At 44.4% G+C, this 27,764-nt stretch overlaps 1 protein-coding gene across 1 annotated transcript; it reads left to right on the forward strand.

Annotated features, from left to right (window-relative positions):
• The first annotated feature begins 1,305 nt into the window (after positions 1-1,305).
• Positions 1,306-24,465, forward strand: LOC309533858 (complement factor H-related protein 2-like). The gene is made up of 9 exons (XM_082225520.1): positions 1,306-1,486; positions 2,538-2,708; positions 3,634-3,822; positions 4,821-5,003; positions 6,094-6,306; positions 6,562-6,735; positions 7,040-7,240; positions 20,829-21,011; positions 23,904-24,465. The coding sequence occupies exons 1-9, from the start codon at positions 1,423-1,425 to the stop codon at positions 23,921-23,923; spliced, it is 1,398 nt and encodes a 465-aa protein (XP_082081646.1). The 5' UTR covers positions 1,306-1,422; the 3' UTR covers positions 23,924-24,465.
• Positions 24,466-27,764: the final 3,299 nt, after the last annotated feature.

A 27,764-nucleotide genomic window follows, 5' to 3' on the forward strand; every position in this document is an offset into this window, starting at 1 on the left:
AATCCCAGTGTCTCCTAATCAACACCTTTTTGTATGGAGTGCTGGCTAAGGCACACATTCTTTCGCCAGCAATTTCTGCTGATATAATGCATTTTGCATGTTATTTTCACCAATTCATTTCCTGCATACTTTCCCTAAAAGATGCATTTTTGTATTCACTGTTTGATTGGAGAACCACCTCACAAAATTGTATGTGTTTTGAAGAACAACTGTGTTTTGGTTCTTGTGTTGTTTTGTGAAATGAGAATTGGATATATTTGGCTATAAATGCAAAGTGAATTGAATTTATCCCTTACTAGGTTAATAGATGGCTAAAAGGGCTTGCCCAAAAGTTTTCAACACTTGCAAAAAGGACTCTTTCTTCTTTGGGCTCATTGCGTGTTGAGTTCCACAGTGCCACCCACCAAAAAATTCACACTTCACACATGATTTTTTGTTTAAGGTTTTTGGCATAATTTTGGCCACAACTTTCTTCAAATACAAAAAATGTGAGTGGTTGCTTAGGCACTGGTTCCGACTATCTGTCCTTGCCCTCAAGGACAGAGCTGGCCCTTCCGGACACCAATGGAAGCCAGCGTGGGAAACAAGTATTGGGTGAGAAAATGAAGCTGGGTAACAGTTCCTCTCTTCTCACCCTCATGTTCCGGTGGGGCTTGCACGGCCCAGGTCCGACTCCGGGGACAAGGACGAAAAGAATGGCAAGCCCCTGGATTCCTTTAACGGAATTCCCTTCGCATCATTTGGAGGGATAGGCACTTACCCCTCCAAGCACCAATTTAACCAATGCCTAACCGCCAACCTTACAAGTTGTGACGATTTGCTACGCAGTAGGCAAAAACCAAATGGCACCAGCCAATCAGCCAGATGGCAAAATTCCTACCAGGCCCCCGCTCCAAGGCGGACGACCCCATGACAGGCATAGCAAGGTCAAGCGATCAAGAAAAAACACCCTAAAAAAGGGAGGGAGGGCGGGTGATCCGGTGCAAAATGGCCAAGAGAACGTCCAACGTCTGGCCCCTGTATTTAAAGACTCTGACCCCTCCTCCGAATTGGCAACAATCAAAACTCCCCAGCAACCCAGTTTTAACCACTTAAAGGCTTGGTTTCCTCCAAATTTGCCTAGTCACTGCAGGGTGGCCTGTTTTTCCCAACCGCAACACGTGCTCTCTGTTATGGAGAACACGCTCTGTCAGGGCTATACCAAAGGGCCAGTGCTTTCGACCACTGTTGCCAGAATTGCAACATAAAACTGACCCACCTTCTGCAAGCATGCCTTGCTGGGTTAAAGAGTTCATGTTCCCTATTCCAGTAATTCTTCCTCTCCTCGTGACACAGAGCCATGAACCACTGGTGAAACCAAAAGTGACTTTTACAAGGTCAGTCATTAGAAAAATTAGAAGAAGGTGAGCAACAAGCGCTGCTATGAAGAACTTGCTGGTCTATCTTCTTCCATTTCTTCTGTGGACATGCTGTACTTCCCAAAATGGTGAGTGATGGTGGCAAAGGGCAACCTTTTGCCAAGGTAAATGGTCACTGTAGTATTAATAATAGAAACATTTGCATTCAGCAGGTGCGGAAAGATGTAAGTTAATTCAGCACTGTTTTATGTGTAAAGCTGCGATTTTTTTGGTCCATTTGTGTTGGCAGTTCTCCAAGGATTACCAGAGACACTTCACTAACAATGCAATAAGGTTTTAATATTAACTAATTAATGACAGAATATTTCACCTTCACCCTTACATGCACATAAATGTTAGAGTGTCTTTGCTCAGCTAATTGAAGAAGCAACGTTGTGTTGAAGTGACTGAAGGAGCAATTGATAGCAGCAGTGGAAGAGGAAGCTCTCTCAGGTGGGGGGGGGGGAATTCAACTGTATCTGTGAAAATCAAGATGAAAGGGTGACCCAGGGCTTCATAGATATATTTATAATTTTGTATCATTAATATGTTTTATTTTCTTTTTGTACTTAGTTGTTCTTATGCTATATTGTTTTCTATTATTCTCTTTAGTTTAGTTGGGATTTTATGCTATGTTAGGTTGGAAACCTTTAATAAAATTGATTTTTTTTAAAAAAAAAAGATAGTGGTAGATTCTTTGAGGATTAGGATGGCGTTGGAATCAACTATGCTTAATGTAGCAATAATATCCATGCCTTTGTGATTGCACATAACCCTTTAGGTGCTTTTTTTGCTTAACTGGCTGAAGAAGCTGATATATTACTACATGGATCATTCCAGGTATGACCATCCTTTTCTGTATGGTTAACATAATCAGGAGTCCAATAAATAGAAGTTCATTAATTTGATCCCTTGTAATTCCACTCACAAATTGACTGATAGAAATTAATGAATTATCATCCAAAAAATGTTAGGAAAAAGAATTTACTAAATTTAAAATATATCTTTGGAAAGTATTGGTAATGTTGGCTTGTATTTGATTTAAGAAGTTTACTACAATTATTATTATTATTATTATTATTATTATTATTATTATTATTACTATTATTAAGTTGGTTTTGATGGTACATATGATTGCAGTGTGCGAAGAACCACCTGACATTGATTTTGGGGAAATAAGAAGTGGTGAGAAGGCCGCTTACGTTGAAAGTGACAGAGTGCAATACAACTGCAACCCTGGATTTGTATTGGAAGGCTCTGAGTGGATAACATGCAGTGGACAAAAGTGGACACAACCACCAAAATGCTTGGGTAAGAGGCCATCTTCTCTTTGAAGACAACAACCTTCAAATTAGACTGTGGATTGTCCAACATGACCTTTGATAGCTTCTCTCCATGCAAAGCCGTGTTTGCAGGCTGGAAGCATGAACGCAGAGTGTAAGAATCTCATTTCCAGGAGACAAATATGGTCTTTCCAGCCTCTCTAGCTGAGCCTCAGTATTCTTCCTAGATAATAGTCCCTCAGCAGCTATGCCCCTCACCAGCCTGTTTTGTACCCTCCTTGAATGTTTTTGCTTTCCTGGATGAGGCTCTGCATGCCACGGTTGCTGCCAGCCCGAGATGGAAAAAGAAGAACATACCTCTTTCCCCAGCTTGGGATGGCAGCAGGCATGACTGTCCTCTCCTTTGCTTCTTTGCTCCTTTGCTCACTGAGAACCAGTGTGGTGTAGTGTAGTGTAGTGTAGTGTAGTGTAGTGTAGTGTAGTGTAGTGTAGTGTAGTGTGAGCCAGTGTGGTGTGGTGTAATGTAGTGTAGTGTAGTGTAGTGTAGTGTAGTGTAGTGTAGTGTAGTGGTTAAGAGCGGTAGGCTTGTAATCTGGTGAACCGGGTTCGATTCCCCGCTCCTCCACATGCAGCTGCTGGGTGACCTTGGGCTAGTCACACTTCTCTGAAGTCTCTCAGCCTCACTCACCTCACAGAGTGTTTGTTGTGGGGGAGGAAGGGAAAGGAGGTTGTGAGCCGCTTTGAGATTCCTTAGGGTAGTGATAAAGCGGGATATCAAATTCAAACTCTTCTTCTTCTTCTCATCAAAATATGGCAACCCTCCCTGAAGACAATGACAAATGTGAGCCAATCCTTAGCGTACAAAGAGGGCAAACGGAATAGGGCACATGAAGAAATGAGCACCAGTGATTATCCCTGACTTGTGTCCCCATCGCCACCTTTTTGTCTTTCAGCACCTTGTATTGTCACAAAACAACAACTTGAGGCCAAAAACCTGCTTCTGTCTGGGAACCGAGTACGGACACAACTGATTCAACATAATCAGATCTTGCAGTTCCAGTGCAGGGAAGGGCATGTCCTCACGGTGCCTTTGGACAGGAAGTGTCTTGATGGGCACATGGATTTGCCCTCGTGTATCTCTGGTAAAGACATTGTTCATCTTGAAAAATTGCTCAACAGTTACACTTTCCATTTTGACTGGTTCCACAGGTTCCAAGGCTGCCTTCCTCATTTGTTCACAAATTTTCACCACCCCTCCCCCTCCACAGAATTGGTTGTATCCTGCTATAAGCACATGGAGACAAGGCTGTAGTATTTGTTTTCAGTCCACTGCACTGTGGTTTGATTGGACCAGGACTGTTGCATCAGAAATAGGCCCGCATGTGCTGGGTATCCAGTTAGTATGAATGTATGGACCAGAGGCATGTCCATAATGTTTTGTTGTTATTATTTGTACCCCTTCCATATGACTAGGCTGCCCCAGACACTCTGGCGATGAGGATCAGTGTATCCAGTGCTATTTTTCTAGATAAAGAGGTGCTGGAACTCATCATGAATACCTCACTTTTTCTCTCATGAAGGCAATGGAACTCACCTGAGAGATGCTGGAACACAGTTCTGGCCGGGGAAAAAACTCTGAGTGTCATGCTTAATACATGTCATAACACATGCTGTTAGATGTAGTTCATAACATTTAAAGTTGTGTTAATTGTGTTATTGTTTCTTGTGAATTACTTTGGAATCCTGGTTTGGGCCAAAAAAATTAGCCTTGATAAACCGTTCCCAACATGCATGACCTACAGAATGGATTAATTTCCCCAACCCCTTTGTGCTACATTTTCTGCCATGTCCCATGAAACATACTGGAAAAGAACTAGCATGTTTCAGATTCTGAGCAAATCACATACCAGTAATTGCAGTTATGAGATTAATGTCTTGGTGGTTCAACCCACCAGTTCTTTAGTGCAGTCAAAGCCCCAACAGACCTTGGTAGTTACGGGCCACGTTATTGCACATGAGCCATACGTGACTTCCCCCCTGCTATAAATATTCCAGGGTAGTGAGAGTATTTGCTGTTCTTCACTCGTGGCCCTTGGTTGCTGAACTAAGTCATCATTCTTATTGCTTTATTGTTTACCAGAAAGAGGGAAAAACTGTAGCCGCCCACCTGCTATTGAGAATGGAGACATTATTACCTTATCAAAGAAGCAGTACAAGGCTGGCTCTTCAGTTCAGTTCAAATGCCAAAAATATTATTCTCTGGAAGGAGATAACAGAACTTTTTGTGATAATGGGACTTGGACAAAAGCACCTGTTTGCTTAGGTAAGAACAAAGGTAGTGCTTATATTATTTGCATGAGTGAGTTTAGAATATCATTTAAGGAAATTCATTGCTGTCGTTTGTTTGTATTGTCTGACTTCCGGTTTCATTAATATTACAGACAGCGGTTCTCTGTGACATTTGAATCATATGGGGCAAATTCATGGTAAAGGATGTGAGATAAAGCATGGGAGATACCTAATTCATATCTTTTTTTGAGTGCACTGCTTTTAAGCAAGCCAGGGCCAACTGTAGTTGGGAGAAAAAATCCTTTCTGGCTGTGTAAACCAGTGACTGCAAAAAGCCTCTGTGGGAGCCTCAAAGGATTTGAGGGTGGGAAAGTTTTGCCCTGTGAGGAAGAAGGAAAAGGTTATGTGAGATGATGGTTATTCCATTTTAAAGGGGGTACCCCTCCATTCCCTGACACTCCACCAGGCCACGTGAGATGTAGGGCCTGCAAGATTTCTCAGGAAGATCATCCTTCCTCTTCTTCTTTTTAAAACATTTTTATTCAAGTTTACAATTTACATTTACAACCCCATATCTAATCCTTGGACTTCCCTCCACCCTCCATGGGTCCCACTGCCAATCTTTTTTCAACTGCATCTTATATTATTCTCAGTTTTTTTTCTTAAAATGCCATGTTTTACCACAGTACTTGTTACATTACAAGCTTTGCTACAATCCTGCTAAAGTTTTTAGTTCTTTACAGTGTTCTCCAAGGTAATTTATAATTCTTCCCCATTCCTTATTAAAATTTCTGTCTTCTTGGTTTCTAATCTTCCCAGTCATATTCGCCATTTCAGCGTAGTCCATCATCTTTATCAACCATTCTTCTCTGGATGGGACTTTATCTTCTTTCCATCTCCTGTCCAAAAGTAGCCGTGCTGCTGTTGTCATGTGCATAAAAAGTCTTTTCTGCTTCATTGGTATTTCTATACCTAAAATTCCTAATAGGAAAGCATCTGGTTTTGCATCCTTCCTCTTCAACCATGGCAGCTGATGACTTTCCATGGGCTTGTCAGCCTGTAGGATTGCAGCTATATATATTGGGTGCCTTCATGAACAGAATTTATTTTCTTTCTCCTCACAGAACCCTGTGCAATCTCTTTGGCTGAAATGGAAAATCGGAAGATAGAAATTAAAAGGAGGTTGGATGGAGACATATCTGAAAACATCTATGTACCACGTGGTGGTTCTGTTGAGTTCACCTGTAAAATGGGCTACATGGTTACAACAAATCCTTCGCAATCTCTTTCTGTAATCCAGTGCAATGGAGATTCAATTGTGTATCCTGAATGCAAAGGTACTGGTAACTCAAGTTAGAGATGGAAGGTTACTGAGTGGTTGTTGTTCCTGTTTAAGTTTTAAATTATTGCTAATCTTTCTTATCAATCATTTTATTGCTTTATCTTTTTTTGTAAGCTGCTTTGAGATTTGTTGGTTTTTAACAAATAATAAATGAATGCTCATACCCATGAGCTGAATAATATCTAGCCAGGTAAAGAATTTGTTGCCTGATCTGTTGCTGACCAAATGTCCTTCTTCCATACCTTCATAGAAATTGTCTGCTCCCCACCACAAGTAGAAAATGGCAACTTTCAGCCTAATCAGATTCAGTATGAATATCAAGACACAATTGAAACACAGTGTGAGTCTGGGTATCAGCTTCAGAGCCGCCAAGCCACTTCCACATGTACAGAGACGGGGTGGTCTCCTCCTCCGATATGTATTCGTAAGTAGCTTTCTCTTTGCAGTTTCAAAACATGAGCAGATAGCATTCAATGCATCCGAAAATATTAGAGTTCCCTGCACCATAACCCCGTGTCCTTGTTTGGGGACCATCTGCATCTTCTGCCACAGTCATCTATTTCTGTTTTCATACACAGACCAAAGAGGGAAACCCAGATAATATTCAGACACTGATACACTTGAGCCAAATGTGCAACCTCCATTAAACCAGCCAGCCAAGGAAAATAGCAAGTGGAACATCCTGATTTATTTATGCTTGGCTTAACCTTTTTCTCATCTTCCCAAAGCAAAGAACTGTGGCTATATTCGGATTGAGAATGGACAACTATCTGATTCCTATGAACGCTGGCCAGACTACTATTTTCCAAGAAGGGTGGGACAAACAGTTGACTATCGTTGCCGTGATGGTTTTCTACCAAGAAATAAAGAAAGATGGGGCAGAATTTCATGCACCAAATTCGGCTGGAGTCCAGAACCAAAATGCTTCAGTAAGTTAACATTTTCCTTGCATTCTCAACTTTGATCAGAAATGGAAACGGCCATGTGCAAACACAAAATATGCCTCTTCCGAAAGATGTGGAAGGAAAATGTGTAACGTGGTTAGACAGTGAGTAATCAGAATGGAAAACTTTAAAATTTAATATGAAAATGTCTTCATATGTGTCAGGGGTTCAGGAGCAGAGGTGAGGGCAAGGGAGGAAACAGAGAGCGAGGGGGAGGAGTCCGAAGGAAAGATGAGCGATGACGACGACCCGAGATCTCCGAGTCTTTCCAGTGAATCAGAAGATTCACAGAAAGGAGCGCCAGTGGCTAGAGCAGGGGGGGAGATTAGGGGGACACCCCAGGTAAAAGGGACAAAAGAGGGTTCAGAAAGCAGCAGTTGGAAATCGGGGCCAACGTCCCCAACAGAGCGCAGTGGGGAGGAAAGGCGCCAGGTATCGGGATCCGGCGCCTCGCCGCAGGGGGGAAGGCATGAGTCAGGAGTGGCCACACCTCCATCGGGGAGCGAAGAAACGGTCAAGCGGAAAGTGGGAGGTTGGGCGCGCGCGCCAAGTTCAAATGCACAGGAAGGCGGCAGAGTAAGCAGCCCGGAAAGGGAGCCAGGTCCTAAAGCCCGCCGCAAGGAGACAGAAGGGTCCGGGGGGTCAGCGTCAGAAGAGTCCCGGAAGGAGGAGACCACGGGGGCAGAGGGACCCAGAGAAGAAGGGAAAGGCGGAGAAGGTGGAGTAAGGCGAGGGTATTAAGTTGGTGTACAGGAGGCGGGGACTCAGACGGAGCTTCGCCGGTCTAGCTTATAAGACGTAGAGCTGCACGCTGCAGCTTGGAAATGGAAACTGTAAATCAATAAAGACTTTTATAAAGTGAACGCTGGCTAGCGTGATCCTCTGTGAGCTCGGATCTGGAAGCAGTTCTGACAATATGGCACCAAAAATATACCGTATTTTTCGCTCTATAAGACGCACCAGACCACAAGACGCACCTAGTTTTTGGAGGGGGAAAACAAGGGGGGGAAATTCTAAATCTCAGAAGTCAGAACAGCAAGAGGGATTGCTGCACAGTGAAAGCAGCAATCCCTCTTGCTGTTCTGGCTTCTGTGATAGTTGCACAGCATGCATTTGCTCCATAAGACGCACACACATTCCCCCTTACTTTTTAGGAGGGAAAAAAGTGAGTCTTATTGTAAAAAGATCAAGAAAAGAACGTCCAAAGTCAAATACTGGGTGAGGAGCGCTTGGAAAAAAGACTTATTAGATGTCAAGTTTAAGGAACCCCCTCCCTGAGCTGAAAGAAAGGGAGGGGAGAAGGGACAGCACTTCTGGTGACTATTTTTAAATATAAGAGAGAAAGGGGAGACATAAGACCACCCCTTAATCCCTGGGAACAGACTGCCTAAACTGAAACAGGTTGGCTACATCGAGAACAGCACTCTCTATGAACAATGTAACTAGTTGATGGTTAACTCTGCAAATAGATATTTTGAAACTGCTAAAACTGCTACCTCTCCTGCTGAAAGGGGCTTTTGAAAACTTAGTAAGACATTTTGTTGCAGCATTATTGACTGCCACTGTGGCCCCCTAGAGGTTTATTGAGAAAGTCACAACTGGCTGGGGAATTTTCCACTTAGAACCAGCCTGGGAAAGTCTCATAGCAAGGCTGTGGGAGTGACCTTGACTTCCAGATAAAGTGCCATGGATGAAAAGTTAACAAAACAGGAGGAAAAAACAACGAGATCAGGCAAGGTTAGACACCAACAGCCCAGTACAACACTGCATCAACGCAGGGCATCCGCATCTATGATTGAATTGAAGGAGAAACAGACCAATTTGAGGGTCAGAGCGGTGCCTGAACTTGAGAAAGATAGCTTGAGAGACTTTTTGACACAGGAATTTGCGGAATTTTGGAAATTGGATGACAAGCAAGATTTTAAAATAACAAACGCTTTTAGACTTGGAAGAGGAGGGAGAAAGAATAGGGTGAGAGACTGTTTGATTACCCTTCCATCCAAAGAGGAGCGAGATAAAATAATAAGCTTGCATTACCAGAATACTCTGATAATACACGACTCAAAAGTAGAAGTATTCAAGGACATACCGAAATATCTTTTGGATCTTAGGTCTAACTACGGAGACTTGGTGACTTTGCTGAGAGGAAACAGAACCATTTTCAGGTGGGAATTCCCCCAAGGCCTATCTTTTAGCTTTAAAGGTAAGAAGTTTAAAATAAGATCTGTGGAGGAGAAAGAAAAATTTTTGAGAGCCCACGAAGAAGATCTGCAAAAAGGTGTAGAAGGAGAGCCAGGAGCCTTACCACCAGGAATACTAGACAAAGTGCCACCATCTTTGGGAGCGGATAAGATAAAGAAAGTAATACCACCGTCAGAAGAAGAGGAACTACTGGGAGCAGTTGGAGGAGAGTAAACTTAAGTACATCATGTCTCTGCAACTATTAAGCTGGAATATTCACGGATTTAATTCCCCGGAGAAAAGGAAAAAAGTCTTTCACATACTTAAACAGGAACAATTGGACTTAATTTGTTTACAGGAAAAACATGTGACAAGGCTACACAGGAAAATATTGATTAACAAGAGGTTGGGCCAAGAATTTATTTCATCGGACAAAGTTAAAAAGCGAGGAGTGGTCATCTACGCAAAAGAGAGCCTGTCACCAAAATTTGTTTTTAAAGATGATCAAGGAAGATTTATTACAATTGAAATTCAAACACAAGGAGAAAAATTCCTGATAGTAGGTGTATACGCACCGAATGAGGGGAAATCTACATTTTACAAGAGGTTGCACGAGACTCTATTGGACTATATGGACTACAACATCGTATTGATGGGAGACATGAATGGGGTGGTATCTACAAACATGGATAAGTCGCAGAGACAGGTAGTTACTAAAGATGGTAGACTACCAAAAACCTTTTTTGAACTGACTGACAACATGGACTTGATTGACATTTGGAGGACCAGGAATCCCTTGGGTAGAGAGGGAACCTTCTTTTCTGAAGCCCAAAAGACATGGACAAGAATTGACCAAATCTGGATAACTAGAGGACTGGCACCCAAGATCAGGAAGGTAGAGATCTGCCCTAAGACGTGCTCCGACCATAATGCCATGAAAATGGAGATGAGACTAACACCAACTGGTTCTTTCAGATGGAGGATGAATGATACCCTGTTCAGAGATCAAGAGTTGACCAAGAAGGCCCAAAAAACCCTGAGAGACTATTTCGAGATAAATTTGAATACCACTGTGGAAAAAAGAGTAATTTGGGATGCAAGTAAAGCAGTTATGAGGGGGTTTCTGATCCAACAGAATTCTTTAAAGAAGAGAGCTCAAAACGCGAAAAAAGAATTTTTTTTGGATAAAATAAAAGAGGGTGAGAAAAAACTGAGATTGAAACCCAACTCACAGGAGATTCTGAGAGATATAAAGTTATATCAAGTGCAATATATGAAGATGATTGTGATGGGATGATTAGCTGCTTGTGCTTAAAATTGTGCTCCCTCAGAGTTTGTGCGGCTCCACAAACCTCTGTGTGTGACAGAGCTCCTCAGACATGTCTGCTCTAGTCACTCGTAGAGTCTGACAGTGGCTGCCTGCGGAAGCGCTTCCAGCAAAGAAGCTCCTTAACGGAAACGCGTCTCCTGGACTCACGACGTGGCAGCTTCCGGCGAAGCATGGGTCTCCCTATGGTTGCTTCTGACACCTCCCCGCTGTTTTCGCTGGACGTGTCTCTCACCCCTCCCTCTCCCCTGCTAGTTCCTGCCTTGGCTGCTGCGTCTCTCTCAGCATTCCTGAGATCCTCCTCCAGAGACCCCTCGCTCCCCCTGCTGGTCCCTGCTTTAGCTGCTGACTCCCTCCCAGCCTCTGGGAGCCCTACCACCTCCCTTTCCTCTGATGTCAGTTCCCTGACATCCACCTCCCCTCCAGGGCCCCCTTCCCCCCCGCCCCTACTCTCTCCTCTGGGCGGTGAGGAGCTAAAACCCCGAAAAGAATCCTCTTCATCTTCAGACGTCTCGAACATTTCCCTCCATCGGTCTTCGTTCCGGCTCGCTGAATCCTCCTCCGCCTCGGAATCAGAGAACCCCTCCAACTCTTCTTCTTCGTCGGTGGTGGCAAAGTATTCCCTCCGGAACCTCGCCACTGGCTGAGGTTTACGAGGGAATCTCTGATGAAAAGTCTCTATCAAAACCTCGTCATCTACATCCTCTGCCATGACCCAGGTGTTTTCCGACTCCGGCTCCCCTTCCCACATTACCAAATACTCTACTTGATCTCCCTTCCACCTGGAATCGAGAATCTGCGCTACATGGTAGCTGTGTTCCTTTTCCTCCATAGCTGGTCCCCTATTGACCCTCCGTTCTCTGTTCCCTTTATACGGTGACAGCAACGACCTGTGGAACACTGGGTGCAGCTTCATGTGGTTCGGTAACCGGAGTCTGAAAGCCACTGGGTTGACCTGCTGCGTGACTTCAAATGGGCCCAGCCTTTTGGGTCTTAACTTCTTACAACCCCCTTTGAATGGTAACCCTTGGGTGGACAGCCACACCTGGTTCCCCACCCTAATGCTTTCACCTTCCCTTCTGTTTTTGTCTGCCTGCCTCTTATATTCCTCCTTAGCCCTGTTTAAGTTAAGTTGGAGCTGGCGATGGATCGCTTCCATTTCTTCAACGAACTGTTCTGCAGCTGGAACGCTCCAGTTCTCCCCTTCCCCCCCTGGGAAGGCTCGGGGATGGCACCCGTGATTAGCCAAAAAGGGGCTCATCCCCGTGGACACGTTCTCTGCATTGTTGTAGGCAAATTCTGCCAACGCCAGCTTCTCCACCCAATCATTCTCTCTGTCATTCACATAACACCTCAAATATTGCTGGAGGACACCATTAGCTCTTTCCGCCTGCCCGTTGGTTTCTGGATGACGGGCAGTTGAGAAATTAACCTCTACATGCAGTAAGCTCATGAGCTTCCTCCAGAACCTGGAAGTAAATTGTTTCCCTCGGTCAGAAACCACCCTCAAGGGGGCGCCATGCAGCCTAAACACATTTTCTACAAACAATTTAGCGGTTTCTTCTGCTGTGACCGCATGTGAGCAGGCTATAAAGTGGGCCATCTTGGTTAACAGGTCTACCACAACCATGATGGCTGTTTTCCCTCTGGACCTTGGCAGATCAGTCATGAAATCTATTGCCACTGCCTCCCATGGCCTTTCCGGCGTGGGTAGTGGTTCTAATAAACCTGCCGGTGCCCGCCTCTCCCCCTTGGCTCGTTGGCATTGGTCACACCCTCTCACATACTCCCGCACATCTTCCCTGACCTTGGGCCACCAGAATTCCCTGGTAACCAGCCACATGGTTTTGTGTTGCCCAAAATGCCCTGCTGTGGGGCTATCGTGCAGTTGCTTGAGTACCTTTTCCCTCAATTCCCCTTCAGGTATATATAACGCTCCCTTGTAGTACAACGCCCCGTTTCTCTCCTCAAAACCCCCGGGTTTGTCTCCCTCCCTCCTGAGACCCCTGAGTTTGTCCTGGGCGTATTCATCCTGCACCGTTCCCTCTACCAGTTCCCTTTGCCCCACCAATGCCGCCCCACACACCCAGCAGTCCTCTGGAATGACATGGGTCTCTTCGGGTGCTCCCTCCCCCTCCAAATATTCAGGTTTGCGTGAGAGAGCGTCCGCCCTAACGTTCTCTGGGCCTGGCACGTAACAAATCTCAAAGTTAAATTTGGAGAACTCCTGGGCCCATCTCAACTGCCGTTGGTTGAGCACTCGCGCAGTTCTCCAATACTCTAGATTCTTATGGTCCGTGCACACTTGCACCTTATGTTGTGCACCAATTAGCAGGTGCCTCCATCTCCGGAAAGCCTCATGAATAGCAAGAAGTTCCCGGTCGTACACCGTGTAGTTCCTCTCGGATTTGTTCAGCTTTCGCGAAAAGAAGGCACACGGTCGCCACTCTGACTCCTCCTTCCCCGGCTGCAGAAGAAGCACCGCCCCTATGGCTCTGTCAGATGCGTCTGTTTCGACCCTCAGCTTTTTTTGTAAATCCACATGCAGAAGTTGTTCTTCAGAGGCGAAGGCCCTTTTCAGTTCCTCAAACGCTCGCCCCGCCTCCGCCGTCCAAACAAACTTCTTTTTACTGCTGAGACAGTCCGTGATGGGCGCCGTCAGGTGGGCGAAGTTTCGGATGAACTTACGATAAAAGTTTCCAAACCCTAGGAACCTCTGCACATCCTTCTTGGTTTTGGGTGTTTTCCATTCCAGCACTGCTTGAACCTTGCCGGGATCCATGGCCAACCCCTTGTCTGACAGGCGGTACCCCAGGAATTCCACCTCCTTGGTATGAAACTGACACTTCTCCAGTTTCACCCACAGCCTGTTGGCTTGCAGCCTGCTCAACACTTCTCTGACGTCTCTCACATGTTGCTCCTCATTCTCCGAATACACCAACACATCATCTAGGAAGGCCACGCAATTCTTGTAGAGCAAAGGCCCCAGTACGTGGTTCATGAACGATTGAAAACACGCGGAGCCTGCTTGTAATCCAAAAGGCATCACGAGATATTCAAATGCCCCCAAAGGGGTGAACATGGTGGTTTTCCATTCATCCCCTTTCCTTATAAGTATCAGGTTGTACGCCCCCCTTAGGTCCAGCTTTGTAAAAATCTTTCCCTTCCGCACCCTGGTCAAAATATCATCAATCCTGGGCATAGGAAAAGCCGCCGGCTCTGTCACTGCATTTAACCGCCTGAAATCACATACAAGTCTCGGCTTGTCCGTGTGCTTTTTATCCACAAAAAACACTGGGCTACCCCCCGCTGCCTTGGACTCTCTGATGAAGCCTCTCTTCAGGTTCTTGTCAATGAACTCTCGCAACTCCTGCATTTCCCTGTCTGACATGGCATACAACTTGCCTACAGGAAGCTGTGCTCCAGGGAGTAAATTGATCTGGCAATCAAAGGGCCTATGCGGGGGTAGTTGGTCAGCTTCCTTCTCGCTGAACACGCCGCTGAGATCTGCATACTGTGGTGGCACCTTCACCTTCTCCATTACTTCAGTCCCTGCTAGGGTGGCTTGGGCCCCTGCTGAACCCTTTCCCCCCTTGCAGTGTTCTAAGCAATGTGCTGAACCGAAGGAAACCACTCTTTGATGCCAGCCCACCAGCGGATCATGTAGGGCTAGCCAGCTCATTCCCAAAATAATGGGAGCGCCTCCCAAGGTGGCCACATTAAACGCTATCAGTTCTGTGTGCCTTGCCACCCTCATTATCATTGGGACGGTCTGCAAGCTGACTCCTCCTCCCAACAGTTCCCTGCCATCGATCGTGGTCACCTGCAGGGGGTTGCTTAAAGGGATCGTCTGTATCTGGTGTTCAGCAGCAAACTCCTTGCTCATAAAATTGCAGGAGCTGCCTGAGTCCAACAGCGCCTTTATTTTTAGGGGGTGTCCATTTTGCAGCTCTAGCGACACTTCAATCACTAGAGCAGGTTGAGGAGCTTCTGGCACGGGCACTTTCACTGCTCTTTGGCCTGGCTGCAGTGCCCCGACTGTGGCAACCAGGCGTTGGCTTTTACCTGCTCCGTTTCTCCCTGCTCTCCCCCCTCAACAGCTCCCACCATCCCTTGCCATTCCTTCCTCTGGGGGCAGACTCTGGCAAAGTGGCCTGGCTGTTGGCAGAGATAGCATTTCCGGGCCCCTTTTCCCTCCTTCTTAGCCCCCTCACTGGGCTTTGAAACTGCGCGCGCGCGGGCTGTTCCGACTTCCATCGGCTCTGCCGGCGGGAAAGCTGGCTCAGGAATGTCTGGAATGCGGAACTCCTTCCAACGTTCCCCTCTCTCTTCCCGCCTCTCCAAGGCTCTTGCCTCCTGGCGCGCTCCTATGGTCAGCGCAGATTTGGTCAGCTGATCCATAGACACCGCCCTGGGGCTCCGGGACAGTTCGTCTTTCACAGCCGAAGAAAGACCTTCTTCAAATAGCATCTGAATGGGTGCCGCCGATAAATCCCACCCCAATCTGTGAATCAGCATGGTAAATTCAGTCCAGTACTCACGGACAGATCGGCTTCCCTGCTTGCAAGCCATTAGCTGTCTGCGCACCACCCCTTCCTCAATATCGCTGGAAAACATGATATCCATTGCACGAAATAACTTCATAGTGTCCTTTAGGATGTCATTGTGCGTTGCCATCAGGGGTCGAACCCAGTCCCGCGCCCCCTTCTCAAGATGCCCAATTACGAAAGCAACTCGCGATTCCTCATCAGGGAACTCATCAAACTGCACATTAAGGGCATATTGCATCTCTGTCCTAAAGGCATGGTAATCCTTGGGGTCCCCCCCAAACTTCTGCACCAATCCTGGTACCTTTCTGGGGAACTGCGTGGTTCTCCCCTTCTTGTCTGCATCCTGAGCCCTTCTCTCCTCGAGCCTCGCCGTCTGCAGCGCAAGTTGGACCTCCAATGCTCGGTATCTTTCTTCCAAGCTTGGACCAGCTCCACCCCCTGCTCCTCCGGCTCCGGCTCCGGCTGGGTCGCTCATGATGCTTTCTCCTGCACAGGCAGCGTACAGAGACTGTCAGACTGCTGTGATGGGATGATTAGCTGCTTGTGCTTAAAATTGTGCTCCCTCAGAGTTTGTGCGGCTCCACAAACCTCTGTGTGTGACAGAGCTCCTCAGACATGTCTGCTCTAGTCACTCGTAGAGTCTGACAGTGGCTGCCTGCGGAAGCACTTCCAGCAAAGAAGCTCCTTAACGGAAACGCGTCTCCTGGACTCATGACGTGGCAGCTTCCGGCGAAGCATGGGTCTCCCTATGGTTGCTTCTGACACCTCCCCGCTGTTTTCGCTGGACGTGTCTCTCACCCCTCCCTCTCCCCTGCTAGTTCCTGCCTTGGCTGCTGCGTCTCTCTCAGCATTCCTGAGATCCTCCTCCAGAGACCCCTCGCTCCCCCTGCTGGTCCCTGCTTTAGCTGCTGACTCCCTCCCAGCCTCTGGGAGCCCTACCACCTCCCTTTCCTCTGATGTCAGTTCCCTGACAATGATGAATCAGGAAATTGAATGGAAAATTAAACAAATGAGACAAAGGACTTTTGAATCGGCAAATAAATGTGGGAAACTGCTAGCTTGGCAGATGAAGAAAAGACAAAAACTCAATACTATTACTAATTTGGAAGTCGAAGGCAAAAACATTCAGAATCCAGTGGAAATTAGAAAATGCTTCCAGAGGTACTTTAAACAATTATATACACAAGGGCCTCAGAAAGAGTTTGATATAGACCAGTTTTTGAAAACAAATGGATTACAAAAATCTCACAAGAAAATAAGATAATGCTGAATTATAAAATTACAGAACAGGAGGTGGAAGGTGCCATTCAGAATATGCAGTTGGGAAAATCTCCAGGGCCGGACGGCTTAACCTCAAAATACTATAGAACTTTGAAGGACTGGATAATTCAACCATTAAAGGAGGTTTGTAATGAAATTTTGGAGGGGGGAAAAGCGCCAGAGTCGTGGAAAGAAGCTTATATTACACTCATACCGAAAATTGAGTCTGAAAAGACACAACTTAAGAATTACCGACCCATATCCCTGCTAAATGTGGATTACAAAATTTTTGCTGACATTTTGGCCAAGAGGTTAAAAAAAGTATTAGTGGAAGAGATACACAAGGACCAAGCTGGCTTTCTTCCAGGCAGACATTTGTCTGATAATCCGAGGAATATAATTAACATTTTGGAGAAGTTGCAAGAGGACATCAATACTAAAGCAGTTTTAATTTTTGTGGATGCCGAGAAAGCTTTTGACAATATTTCTTGGAGTTTTATGAAGAAAAATTTGCAGGGGATGGGGGTCGGTCAAGGGTTTGAAAATGGTATAAGTGCAATTTATTCAGAACAAAAGGCGTGGTAACAGGTGTGGTAACAAAAGGCGTGGTAATAACGTGGTAACAGAGGAATTTAAGATAGAGAAAAGGACACGACAAGGTTGCCCAATTTCCCCATTACTTTTTATTTCCGTCCTGGAGGTTTTGTTAAACATGATAAGAAGGGACCATCTGATTAAAGGTATAACGGTCGGAGCTAAACAATATAAATTGAAAGCTTTTGCAGATGACCTAGTACTGACATTACAGGAGCCAGAATCTAGCACTAAAAGAGTATTAGAACTGATCCAGGAGTTTGGTCATGTGGCAGGATTCAAGTTGAATAAGTTAAAAACCAAAGTTCTTGAGAAAAATTTAACAATGACTGAAAGAGAGAGGTTTCAGAATGAGACAGGTTTAACAGTGGTTAAGAAGGTGAAATATTTGGGGATTAACATGACAGCTAAAAATGGGAACTTATTCAAGAACAATTATGAAAAATGTTGGTCGGACGTTAAAAAGGACATAGAAATATGGTCAAACTTGAAGCTTTCCTTGTTGGGCCGAATTGCTGTTATTAAGATGAATGTATTGCCAAGAATGTTGTTTTTGTTTCAATCGCTACAAATTTTGGATAAAATGGACTGTTTCAAGAAGTGGCAGAGAGACATTTCTAAATTCGTCTGGCAGGGCAAGAAACCCAGAATAAAATTTAAAATACTAACTGATGCAAAAGAAAGAGGGGGATTTGCCCTGCCAGACCTTAAACTCTATTATGAATCAGCAGCTTTCTGCTGGTTGAAGGACTGGCTGCTTCTTGAGAACACAGACATTTTGGATTTAGAAGGTTTTAACAATGTTTTTGGGTGGCATGCATATTTATGGTACGACAAGGTTAAAGCACATAAGGTGTTTAAAAACCATATTGTCAGGAAAGCACTGTTTAATGTCTGGATACGATACAAAGACTTACTTGAATATAAAACGCCAAGGTGGTTGTCACCAATGGAGGCAAAAGCTCAAAAAAGGCTCAATATGGAGGCCAAGTGGCCAAAATATTGGGAGATTTTAGAGCAAGAAGGAGACAAATTGAAATTGCAGAGTTTTGAGAAATTAAAAGATAGAGTGCGGGATTGGCTTCATTATTACCAAATAAGAGAGGTATACAACTTAGATAAAAAAAATGGCTTCCAGGTGGAAAAATCAAAGTTGGAAACAGAATTGTTAGATCCCAATACTAAGATACTTTCAAGAATTTATAACTTGCTGTTAAAATGGAATACTCAGGATGAAACGGTAAAATCTGCTATGATCAAAAGGGCACAAGATGTTGGACATAATATTATGTTTGCTGACTGGGAGCAGTTATGGACCACAGGTATGAAATTTACGGCATGTAATGCCCTAAGAGAGAATATTATGAAAATGATATACAGGTGGTACATGACCCCAGTCAAGCTTGCAAAAATCTATCATTTGCCCGACAATAAATGTTGGAAATGTAAAGAAACTGAAGGTACATTCTTTCACCTTTGGTGGACGTGCCCAAGGATTAAGGCTTTCTGGGAAATGATATATAATGAATTGAAAAAGGTATTTAAGTATACCTTCTTGAAGAAACCAGAGGCCTTTCTCCTGGGCATAGTCGGCCAATTGGTGCCAAAGAAGGACAGAACTTTCTTTATGTATGCAACAACAGCAGCAAGACTACTCATCACGAAGTATTGGAAGACACAGGAGCTACCCACATTGGAAGAATGGCAGATGAAAGTGATGGACTACATGGAATTGGCAGAAATGACTGGCAGAATTCGTGACCAGGGAGAAGAGTCGGTGGAGGAAGACTGGAAGAAATTTAAAGACTACCTGCAGAAGCACTGCAAAATTAAGGAATGTTAAAATGATGTCTGATGGAAAATAATTGGTATTGGTAAAAAGATTTCTAAGAAAATGTAAATAAGGATTGATAACTGGAAAATTGACATTTATAATAGGTTAATATCTCGAGTGAGGACAAATGTTAGAGGGTAAGGATTTGCTGAATTTAATATTTGAACTGGAATACAAAATGGGAGGTGTGAGGAGGTCAAGAAACTAGTGAATGAAATATAAGATTTGAAAATATTAATCTATTTTCTGTTTTGTCTCTTGGCTTTTCTTTTTGTTCTTATTCTTTCTTTTTTTCTCTTCTTTTGCTAACTGTTTTTTATTGTGTATTCTTTATGTGTTTGGTTTTTGTATTTTTATATCTTAGTAGTTTTTCTTATGTTTAAATTCTGGAATTTTTTATTGTTTGTGAAACTTTAATAAACATTATTATAAAAAATAATAAGTTTTAAATTAATGACAATCTTCCTTATCAATCATTTTATTGCTTTATCTTTTTTTGTAAGCTGCTTTGAGATTTGTTGGTTTTTAACAAATAATAAATGAATGCTCATACCCATGTACTGAATAATATCTAGCCAGTGAAAGAATTTGTTGCTTGATCTGTTGCTGACCAAATGTCCTTCTTCCATTCCTTCATAGAAATTGTCTGCTCCCCACCACAAGTAGAAAATGGCAACTTTCAACCTAATCAGATTCAGTATGAATATCAAGACACAATTGAAACACAGTGTGAGCCTGGGTATCAGCTTCAGAGCCGCCAAGCCACTTCCACGTGTACAGAGACGGGGTGGTCTCCTCCTCCGATATGTATTCGTAAGTAGCTTCCTCTTTGCAGTTTCAAAACATGAGCAGATAGCATTCAATGCATCCGAAAATATTAGAGTTCCCTGCACCATAACCCCGTGTCCTTGTCTGGGGACCACCTGCATCTGCTGCCACAGTCATCTATTTCTGTTTTCATACACAGACCAAAGACGGAAACCCAGATAATATTCAGACACTGATACCCTTGAGCCAAATGTGCAACCTCCATTAAACCAGCCAGCCAAGGAAAATAGCAAGTGGAACATCCTGATTTATTTATGTTTGGCTTAACCTTTTTCTCATCTTCTCGAAAGCAAAGAACTGTGGCTATATTCGGATTGAGAATGGACAACTATCTGATTCCTATGAACGCTGGCCAGACTACTATTTTCCAAGAAGGGTGGGACAAACAGTTGACTATCATTGCCGTGATGGTTTTCTACCAAGAAATAAAGACAGATGGGGCAGAATTTCATGCACCAAATTCGGCTGGAGTCCAGAACCAAAATGCTTCAGTAAGTTAACATTTTCCTTGCATTCTCAACTTTGATCAGAAATGGAAACGGCCATGTGCAAACACAAAATATGCCTCTTCCGAAAGATGTGGAAGGAAAATGTGTAACGTGGTTAGACAGTGAGTAATCAGAGTGGAAAACTTTAAAATTCAATATGAAAATGTCTTCATATGGCACCAAAAATATAATAAGCTGAGTACCAGGCTGACCCATTTGGTACTGGCGATTGTGTTCCATAAGTGTGGGGGGGGGGCTGATGGAAGATCTTGGCATTTGGGCAGGTGGCTATGGACATAGGGGTGGGTTGAATCATATTAATGTCTCGTTCTTGTCACCTCAGAACAAGCACATTGTTAATTCTTTCTTTCAAATGCCTGCAAATTTTTAAAAGACAAAATCCTAAAAATACATATATTCTCTAAGTATAAAAAGAAGAGTTATAATGGTATTTCAATTGCCAAAATATGTGTCTGTCAATGATGTAACATATCTACTTTTTTGCTTTTAGAAAAATGTGATATTCCTAGACAGCTTGCACATGGTACATTCAATGCCCATTTTCGGCTGAAGTACATAGAAGGTGAAGAAATTTCATTTTCTTGTGAGAATGGATATGATCCTGCTAATCAACAAGCGAAAGCCGTGTGCACCAAAAATGGCTGGTCACCTGCTCCACGTTGTGACATGAAAAGTAAGTGTGGCAATATGGAACAAGAGGAACTAGATGCTGCTCTGTCCTGCTGTAAACAAAGTTATAGGAAAGCTTAAGGATGTGCAAGTATGCAAATCCCATGATGATTTGCAAGGAGTGGCAGAGGACTAGAGCTCCTTGTAGCACCCACCATGTCCTTTCAACAGGACGTCACAATCATTAACACTCTGTGTAAGCGCAGCATGTGAAATGGAAATAACTAAACTTGGGAACAATTGCAGCTCTTCAGAATCTCCTACTCCTCCTGGCCTATCCCTGTAGCTGCTACCGCCAGCCCAAAGAAGGAAGATATGGAAAAGCATCGTTGGTTGACTTTTGTCCTGGCCCCGGCTCCGGAGTAAAATGCCAGTCGCTGTGGCCCTCCCTAACAGCACTGTCCTAGTCGATGGCAGCAGCAACCAAAATGATAAGCAAGAAGGAAAGTTATGCAGAACTGAGTTTAATTCTGAGTCAGCTCTAGGAACTGCCTTCCATGTCTCACCTCCCGGTCACCATCGTCAGTTACATACACTCCAACATTCCAGGAGGGAAAAGTGGGACACCCACACACATGCCATTCTCCCTGCCCCATATCTGCGCTCCTCCACTCCCCCAGTCACCCAAACTTGGCACTCTCTACTTACCCATCACTATACTTCTTGGTGCACCAACCACCCCTGTCTTGGTATTCCTTCACCCACCCTCCCTCCCCTGTCCTATCTTCTGCCTCCTCCTCTTCTGGTACTACAGACCTATTTCCAGAAGCCACCATCCACAAGTGATGTGATGGAAGGAAGAAGGAGAACAGTGACAAGACAGGCTTTGCTTCTGTTTGTTTGTTTGTTTGTTTATTTGTTTGTTTGTTTGTTTTTTGGGTCCCACACTCTGGTGTGAGCCAATTGACTTGAGCCACAGTATGGGACCCAAAAAAACCGCCTGCCTTTGGGTCCCAGCCAAAAGCATGGGAGCAAAATGGGACATGTGGGATTGGGATTGGAAGCCAGAAAGGCTTCTGTCAATCCAGGATATTCTGCTTAAAAGATACAGTTGGGCAGTATGCATTCATGGTCTCATGGTTTCCATCCCAAAGATTTACAGTGATGAAGGAGTGATGAAGTTTGCTGCTTCTTTGACAGCTGGGCTGAGGAACAATGCCCACCATAGCTTTCATCTTCCAAAATACTATTAGGTGTGCTGAGGCAGCAGTTTGAATGTCAGGGTGAAAGGGGAAGCTTGCAGAGAATGGTAGAGCTTGTGGCCGTTTTCTGCTCTTGGAGGAAGTAGCAGGAGGTCTAGGAGACCCCAAGATCAGAGGACATACATATTATATTTGGCTCCCACAGAATGAAGCAGGTACACATTGTAGATAGCTCTTGTCAAGTGTTGCAGTTAGTTTAAAACTATTTACTGGACAACTTGATCTATGTTGACTTTAGGTCACAAACTAAAGGATAAACTATGCGAGGGGAGGGGAGAATAGGTACCAGCCAACCAATCCTCTCCCCACCCAACCGGCCTCCTTTGCCCCTAGCAATTCTTATATTTAGTATCTTTGCACTGGGATAACCCTTGAAATCTGAGGCTGATTTGTAGAAGAAGTAGTAGATTGATACCCTTCCAAGGATATTAGAAAAAAGCTTCAAATTGATGACCAGAAATGTGTATAGCGTTGTCTGGATAAATGGAAATAAAAAGGGACAACAGCTAAATTAGCTGATTTCCCAACTATGTGTTGCCTCCATCATGAGCTGAGCAAATGTCAGCTACTTGGTGCCCACCTCCATTGCCTCAGAGGTTTTCAGTGGTAAGCATAGGCCAAAAGACCTTAGCTGATAGGAAAAATGGAAAGGTAAGGAGGGTAATTGTTTTGATGGGCATAGGATGGATTTAAAGCAGACTGGGAAAATGAAGTTGGATGGTTAGGCCTGGTTCAAATATGTCTACCCAAAAAGAAGTAGAATGAGGTCCTTCTCAATGACACCAGAGTGCAAATACCGTATTTTTCGCTCCATAGGACGCACTTCTTCCCCTACAAAAATTAAGGGGAAATGTGTGTGCGTTCTATGGAGCGAATGCAGGCTCCTTGGCTCCAGCGATAGCAACGTGAAGCCTCCGAAGCGCAGAGGGAGCGCTCCCTCCGCGCTCCGGAGGCTTCGTGTTGCTTTCGCTGAAGCCTGGAAAGCGAGAGGGGTTGGTGCAGACCGACCCCTCTCACTTTCCAGGCTTCAGGGATAGCTGCCTGAAGCCTTTGGAGCGCAGTGGGACCTTGTGATGCACTCCAAAGGCTTTGGGTTCCTTTTGCTGAAGCCAGGAGAGCTAGACTCTCCTGGCTTCAGCAGAGAGAGGGAGCTGCGCAGCGCCCCTTCAGCGAAGTGGGAGGAGAAATGAAAGGGGCTCCGTTTCTCCTGCTGCTTCGCTGAACGGGCGCTGAGCAGAGAGGGGGGGGATTTTTTTTCCTGTTCTCCCCCTCCTATGGTCCGGTGCATCCTATAGAACGAAAAATACAGTAACTTACAAGGCAATCCTAAGCAGTTGTGGGGAGTAAAGTTGTGCATAATATTGCCGGCATGTCCGGCAAGGGTAGGAAGCTGGTGCTGTGATTGCATGTTTATTTTCCTCTTGCTGACAGTTTTATAATTCTGTCCCTTACCTCTGAAAGAAATGGGAACCTCAAATTTGAGACTGGTATATTTAAGGCAGCAGATCCAGGGAACTATCAGGGGATTGAGGAGGCAGCTGGATCCAGTGGATTCAAGACTATTCTGTTGCCGATTAAGATGTATCTACACAAATCATAGATAATACGAAACATAGTTAAAATGCAATACATGCTTAACACAAAAATCTATGCATGTTACCTTATATTTTCATTGTTTGTTTCATATTTAACAGAAACAGAACGAATGGAATGAAGCGGATGGCCGACATTTTTATCCAGCGTTATGATCTTCAAAAGTCATCCATCACTTATCCTTAATGCTTAATGTTATCAAATCATACTGGCTCCCAACAAATATATATATATATATCCCAGAAAAGATCATAGATCTAAAATTGGGAACTTACCATACTTCATTGAAGCAACACCTGCAATTTTATCACTGGTAGGGATATCAAATGGTCTGATCCACTTTGATAAAATACAGTTTATAATATGATAAGTTTAATATATAACAAAGGGCAAATATACCCAAAGAAGCATTAGTGCAAAATATTTGCAGACACATTTCTTGCTGTAGATGTTTGAACTCCTAGTGAGGAGTGCAGCCTAAATAATGGACTGGTGCATAATTGCAACAAAACTCTTTTTTAAACTACAGCGATTTTCTGTTCCTTAAAAAATAAAATAAAACAGGCACCAGAAAAAATGTTTTTAAATCATTATATAATTAAAAATAACTTGCAAAAAAGTTTAATGTTTTGATTAAATTAATAAAGATGTTGATACGATTTATATTGATATTTTGGATTTGTTCATACAATGTTCTGACTATGGACATATTAACACCATCAAAATTCTTACCATCAATACCTGTGGTTTCCTTTTTGTGGTTTTCAACAAAACCATGTGTCATAATGTCTATCATCACTGATCAAATGTGGACAACTATCTCTCCTCTGCCCTGTCTTATTATTTCTTACTGGTGTCTTTGGGGTGCCCTACTGCTGGACTATACACAAATAAAAAGTGCTGTGCCTTGTTTTTATAGGTCACAGCAGAAACTCCTCATTGAATCATTCCGGTGCTGACTTGTAGACATATGGCACTACCAAATGTTGCAGTGCTTATTCCTGAAACTCATTACATCAGCAGAAGCATTTCTGCTTTCCAGGTGGATCTCCCCCCCCCCCCGCATCCAGTGTTTTGGGGAGATTGTCCAATCCCCACAGCTGATTTGGGGCATGCACTGGGAAGGGGGAAGGGAACTCAATTGCTCTAGCAGGATTAGTAGTGCTGGCTCCCACTAGGTGAACTGTTTAGTTGAATCCAGCCCATAGATTGCAAACAGCAAAAATAATGCAGAGTGAGTAACTAGAAGGCACTGCTAAACCCAGTGTCAGGATGCTGTCAGCAGCTCCTGGCAGGTTGCCCAGGAAAGTATAAAGACAAGGAAAAGTTTCTTACCATCCTTTTTTATTTAAATATTACAGAGAGAGGCTATACAACCCTGCCTCTTGGGTAATGGCATTGTCCTGAGTGAATCTCCACCCTGGTCTCTCCCACTTCCTCATTCATCACTTCTATGGGTGCTGCTAAGTGCCCTTTGTCTTTGAGCTCTTTGCTCTCCTAGTTCTAAGGCTCACCAGGTTCTGGGAAACGGGGGTTCTGGAATGCTTTCTAATGATGTGTCAGCCAGGTAGCCAGGTGTTGCTCTGGCTCTCCCATGATTTCCCAACTTTCCCCCTCATCTGTCTCTGAGCTGCGACCTGCCTCAACCCCCTGTTGTAAATCTATACTATCTTCCTTGCCCTCCTCCCTGGAAGGATCAGGAAGGGGAGGCAGTCTCCACCACTCCTCCTCTGCTCAGTCCCTGACACCCAGGCACCTGCAGCCAATACAGAATTGAACCCACTCACCCTCCTACTGCCACCAACAAGTGATGCCAGCTAATGGACAGGTGGGTGTGGTTTAGAGTAAATAGCCACAGCACCATATTTTTCGCTCTATAAGACGCACCAGACCACAAGAGGCACCTAGTTTTTGGAGGAGGAAAACAAGAAAAAAAATATTCTGAATCTCAGAAGCCAGAACAGCAAGAGGGATCGCTGCGCAGTGAAAGCAGCAATCCCTCTTGCTGTTCTGGCTTCTGGGATAGCTGTGCAGCCTGCATTCGCTCCATAAGACGCACACACATTTCCCCTTACTTTTTAGGAGGGAAAAAGTGAGTCTTATAGAGCAAAAAATAAGGTAAACCCTCTGGCAGTAAAATATTGGACCATGTGCCAGAGAGCCCCCACATACGCTGAGCAAAATGAAATCACATGACGTGTCGGTTTTTAAATTTGACAGCTTAATCCTCTTCTGATAATAGCAGGGACTTTACATGCAGGGATTTGGCAAGCACTGTCCACCCACACGTGGAAGATTTTGGGGACAGACAATGGAAGGGGCAAGGCAGGGGGCACCCACCCACCCTGCAAATACTAAGTAGGCACTCTTAAACCACTGCCCAAGAGTGCAATGGTGCCAGAAAGGTATACTTTCTTCAGTGCCATCATGCAAGTGCAATGATGTGTGCGTATCTGGGCTTGGTCATACTTGCTATAAGACTTCTGCCATTTGCACTCCAGCCATCCTCCAGCCTGTTTCATTGCCCACAGCTCTCTGGAAAAGCAAGGAGCCCAATAGGGTCTCCTGTGCCAGGGAGTGTGTTTTGCAGCAATTGTATTGATGTCCCTATCTGTGCCAGCACTCTAGTCATGCCCCTAGAAAATCCCCCAAAGCATGCAAGACTGCATCACATTCCATAAGTCTCCATGGACAGATCATGGAGGTCTCCCACCCCATGGGATAAAAGGCATAGTCAATCCCAATTCTGCAGGAGATACCGGCCTAAAGGCCTGACCTACAACGTGTTTGGAGTCCATGATGTATTGAGACAGCCCCATGGTTATTGTGGTGGCCTTGATGTCCACTACTGCTCTTGACTAGGTAGCATCAGTGTGGGTGTTGAAGTTCACCAGAACAAGTGCTTTTTTATGGTAAATGTGTTGTTTTTCAGCATCAACTTCGACAAATTTCGTTTCACATGGTATCCACAACTCAACACTGGTGAGGTGCACTTAAATCCATTGGACCAATGAAGTTAAGCAGACTTCATTCATTTGGATTGTGCCTCACAATTCAAAAAAAAAATCTGCTTTCTAAAAACCTTTTCAACTAGCCACAAAAGCCGTACTTTGTAAAAGCAGCATGCATGCCATGCTGCTATTAAACATATGGTCATAAAAGGTAAAGGTAAAGAGACCCCTGACCATTAGGTACAGTCGTGACCAACTCTGGGGTTGCAGCACTCATCTCCTTTATTGGCCGAGGGAGCCGGCATACGGCTTCCAGATCATGTGGCCAGCATGACTAAGCCGCTTCTGGCGTACCAGAGCAGCGCACGGACGCCGTTTACCTTCCCACCAGAGCAGTACCTATTTATGTACTTGCACTTTGATGTGCTTTCGAGCTGCTAGGTTGGCAGGAGCAGGGACCGAGCAACGGGAGGGAGCTCACCCCGTTGCTGGGATTCGAACCGCCGACCTTCTGATTGGCAAGTCTTAGGCTCTGTGGTTTAACCCACAGCTCCATCCACGTCCCAAAACATATGGTCATAGTTAACATCAATTCCCTATACCGCCCCCCCCCCCCGTATTTTCATTTTCTGATTTCTTCACAGCAAGCTGCTCTTAGAGGTGCAAGAACAAGGCTGGCAGAATCATTCTGGTCAACAACTAATGAGTGGACTTTACCCTTTTGGTTTACTGTCAGAATTGCAACACTCACAGACTTTTTGCAAATAATCTTAATTGTCTTTAAAATTCAACTGTGTCAGGCATTTCAGCAATTATTCTTCTTGACAGGTTGCGCTGTGAGACAAAAACAAGCAGGCAAACAAAGCAGCAAGAAATAAACTATGATAACGGAGCAAAATAAAATAACTATTGAAACCAAAGAAAGAGAAATATTTTGTTGCTGCCAGGATTGCATCAGAGAACTCATGGGTTGTGTGTAAATAAACTGAGTTGGGTTAAAAAGTACCTTGC

This window comes from Podarcis vaucheri, assembly GCF_965113315.1.
Source record: "Podarcis vaucheri genome assembly, chromosome: 6".
Taxonomy (NCBI): Eukaryota; Metazoa; Chordata; class Lepidosauria; order Squamata; family Lacertidae; genus Podarcis; species Podarcis vaucheri.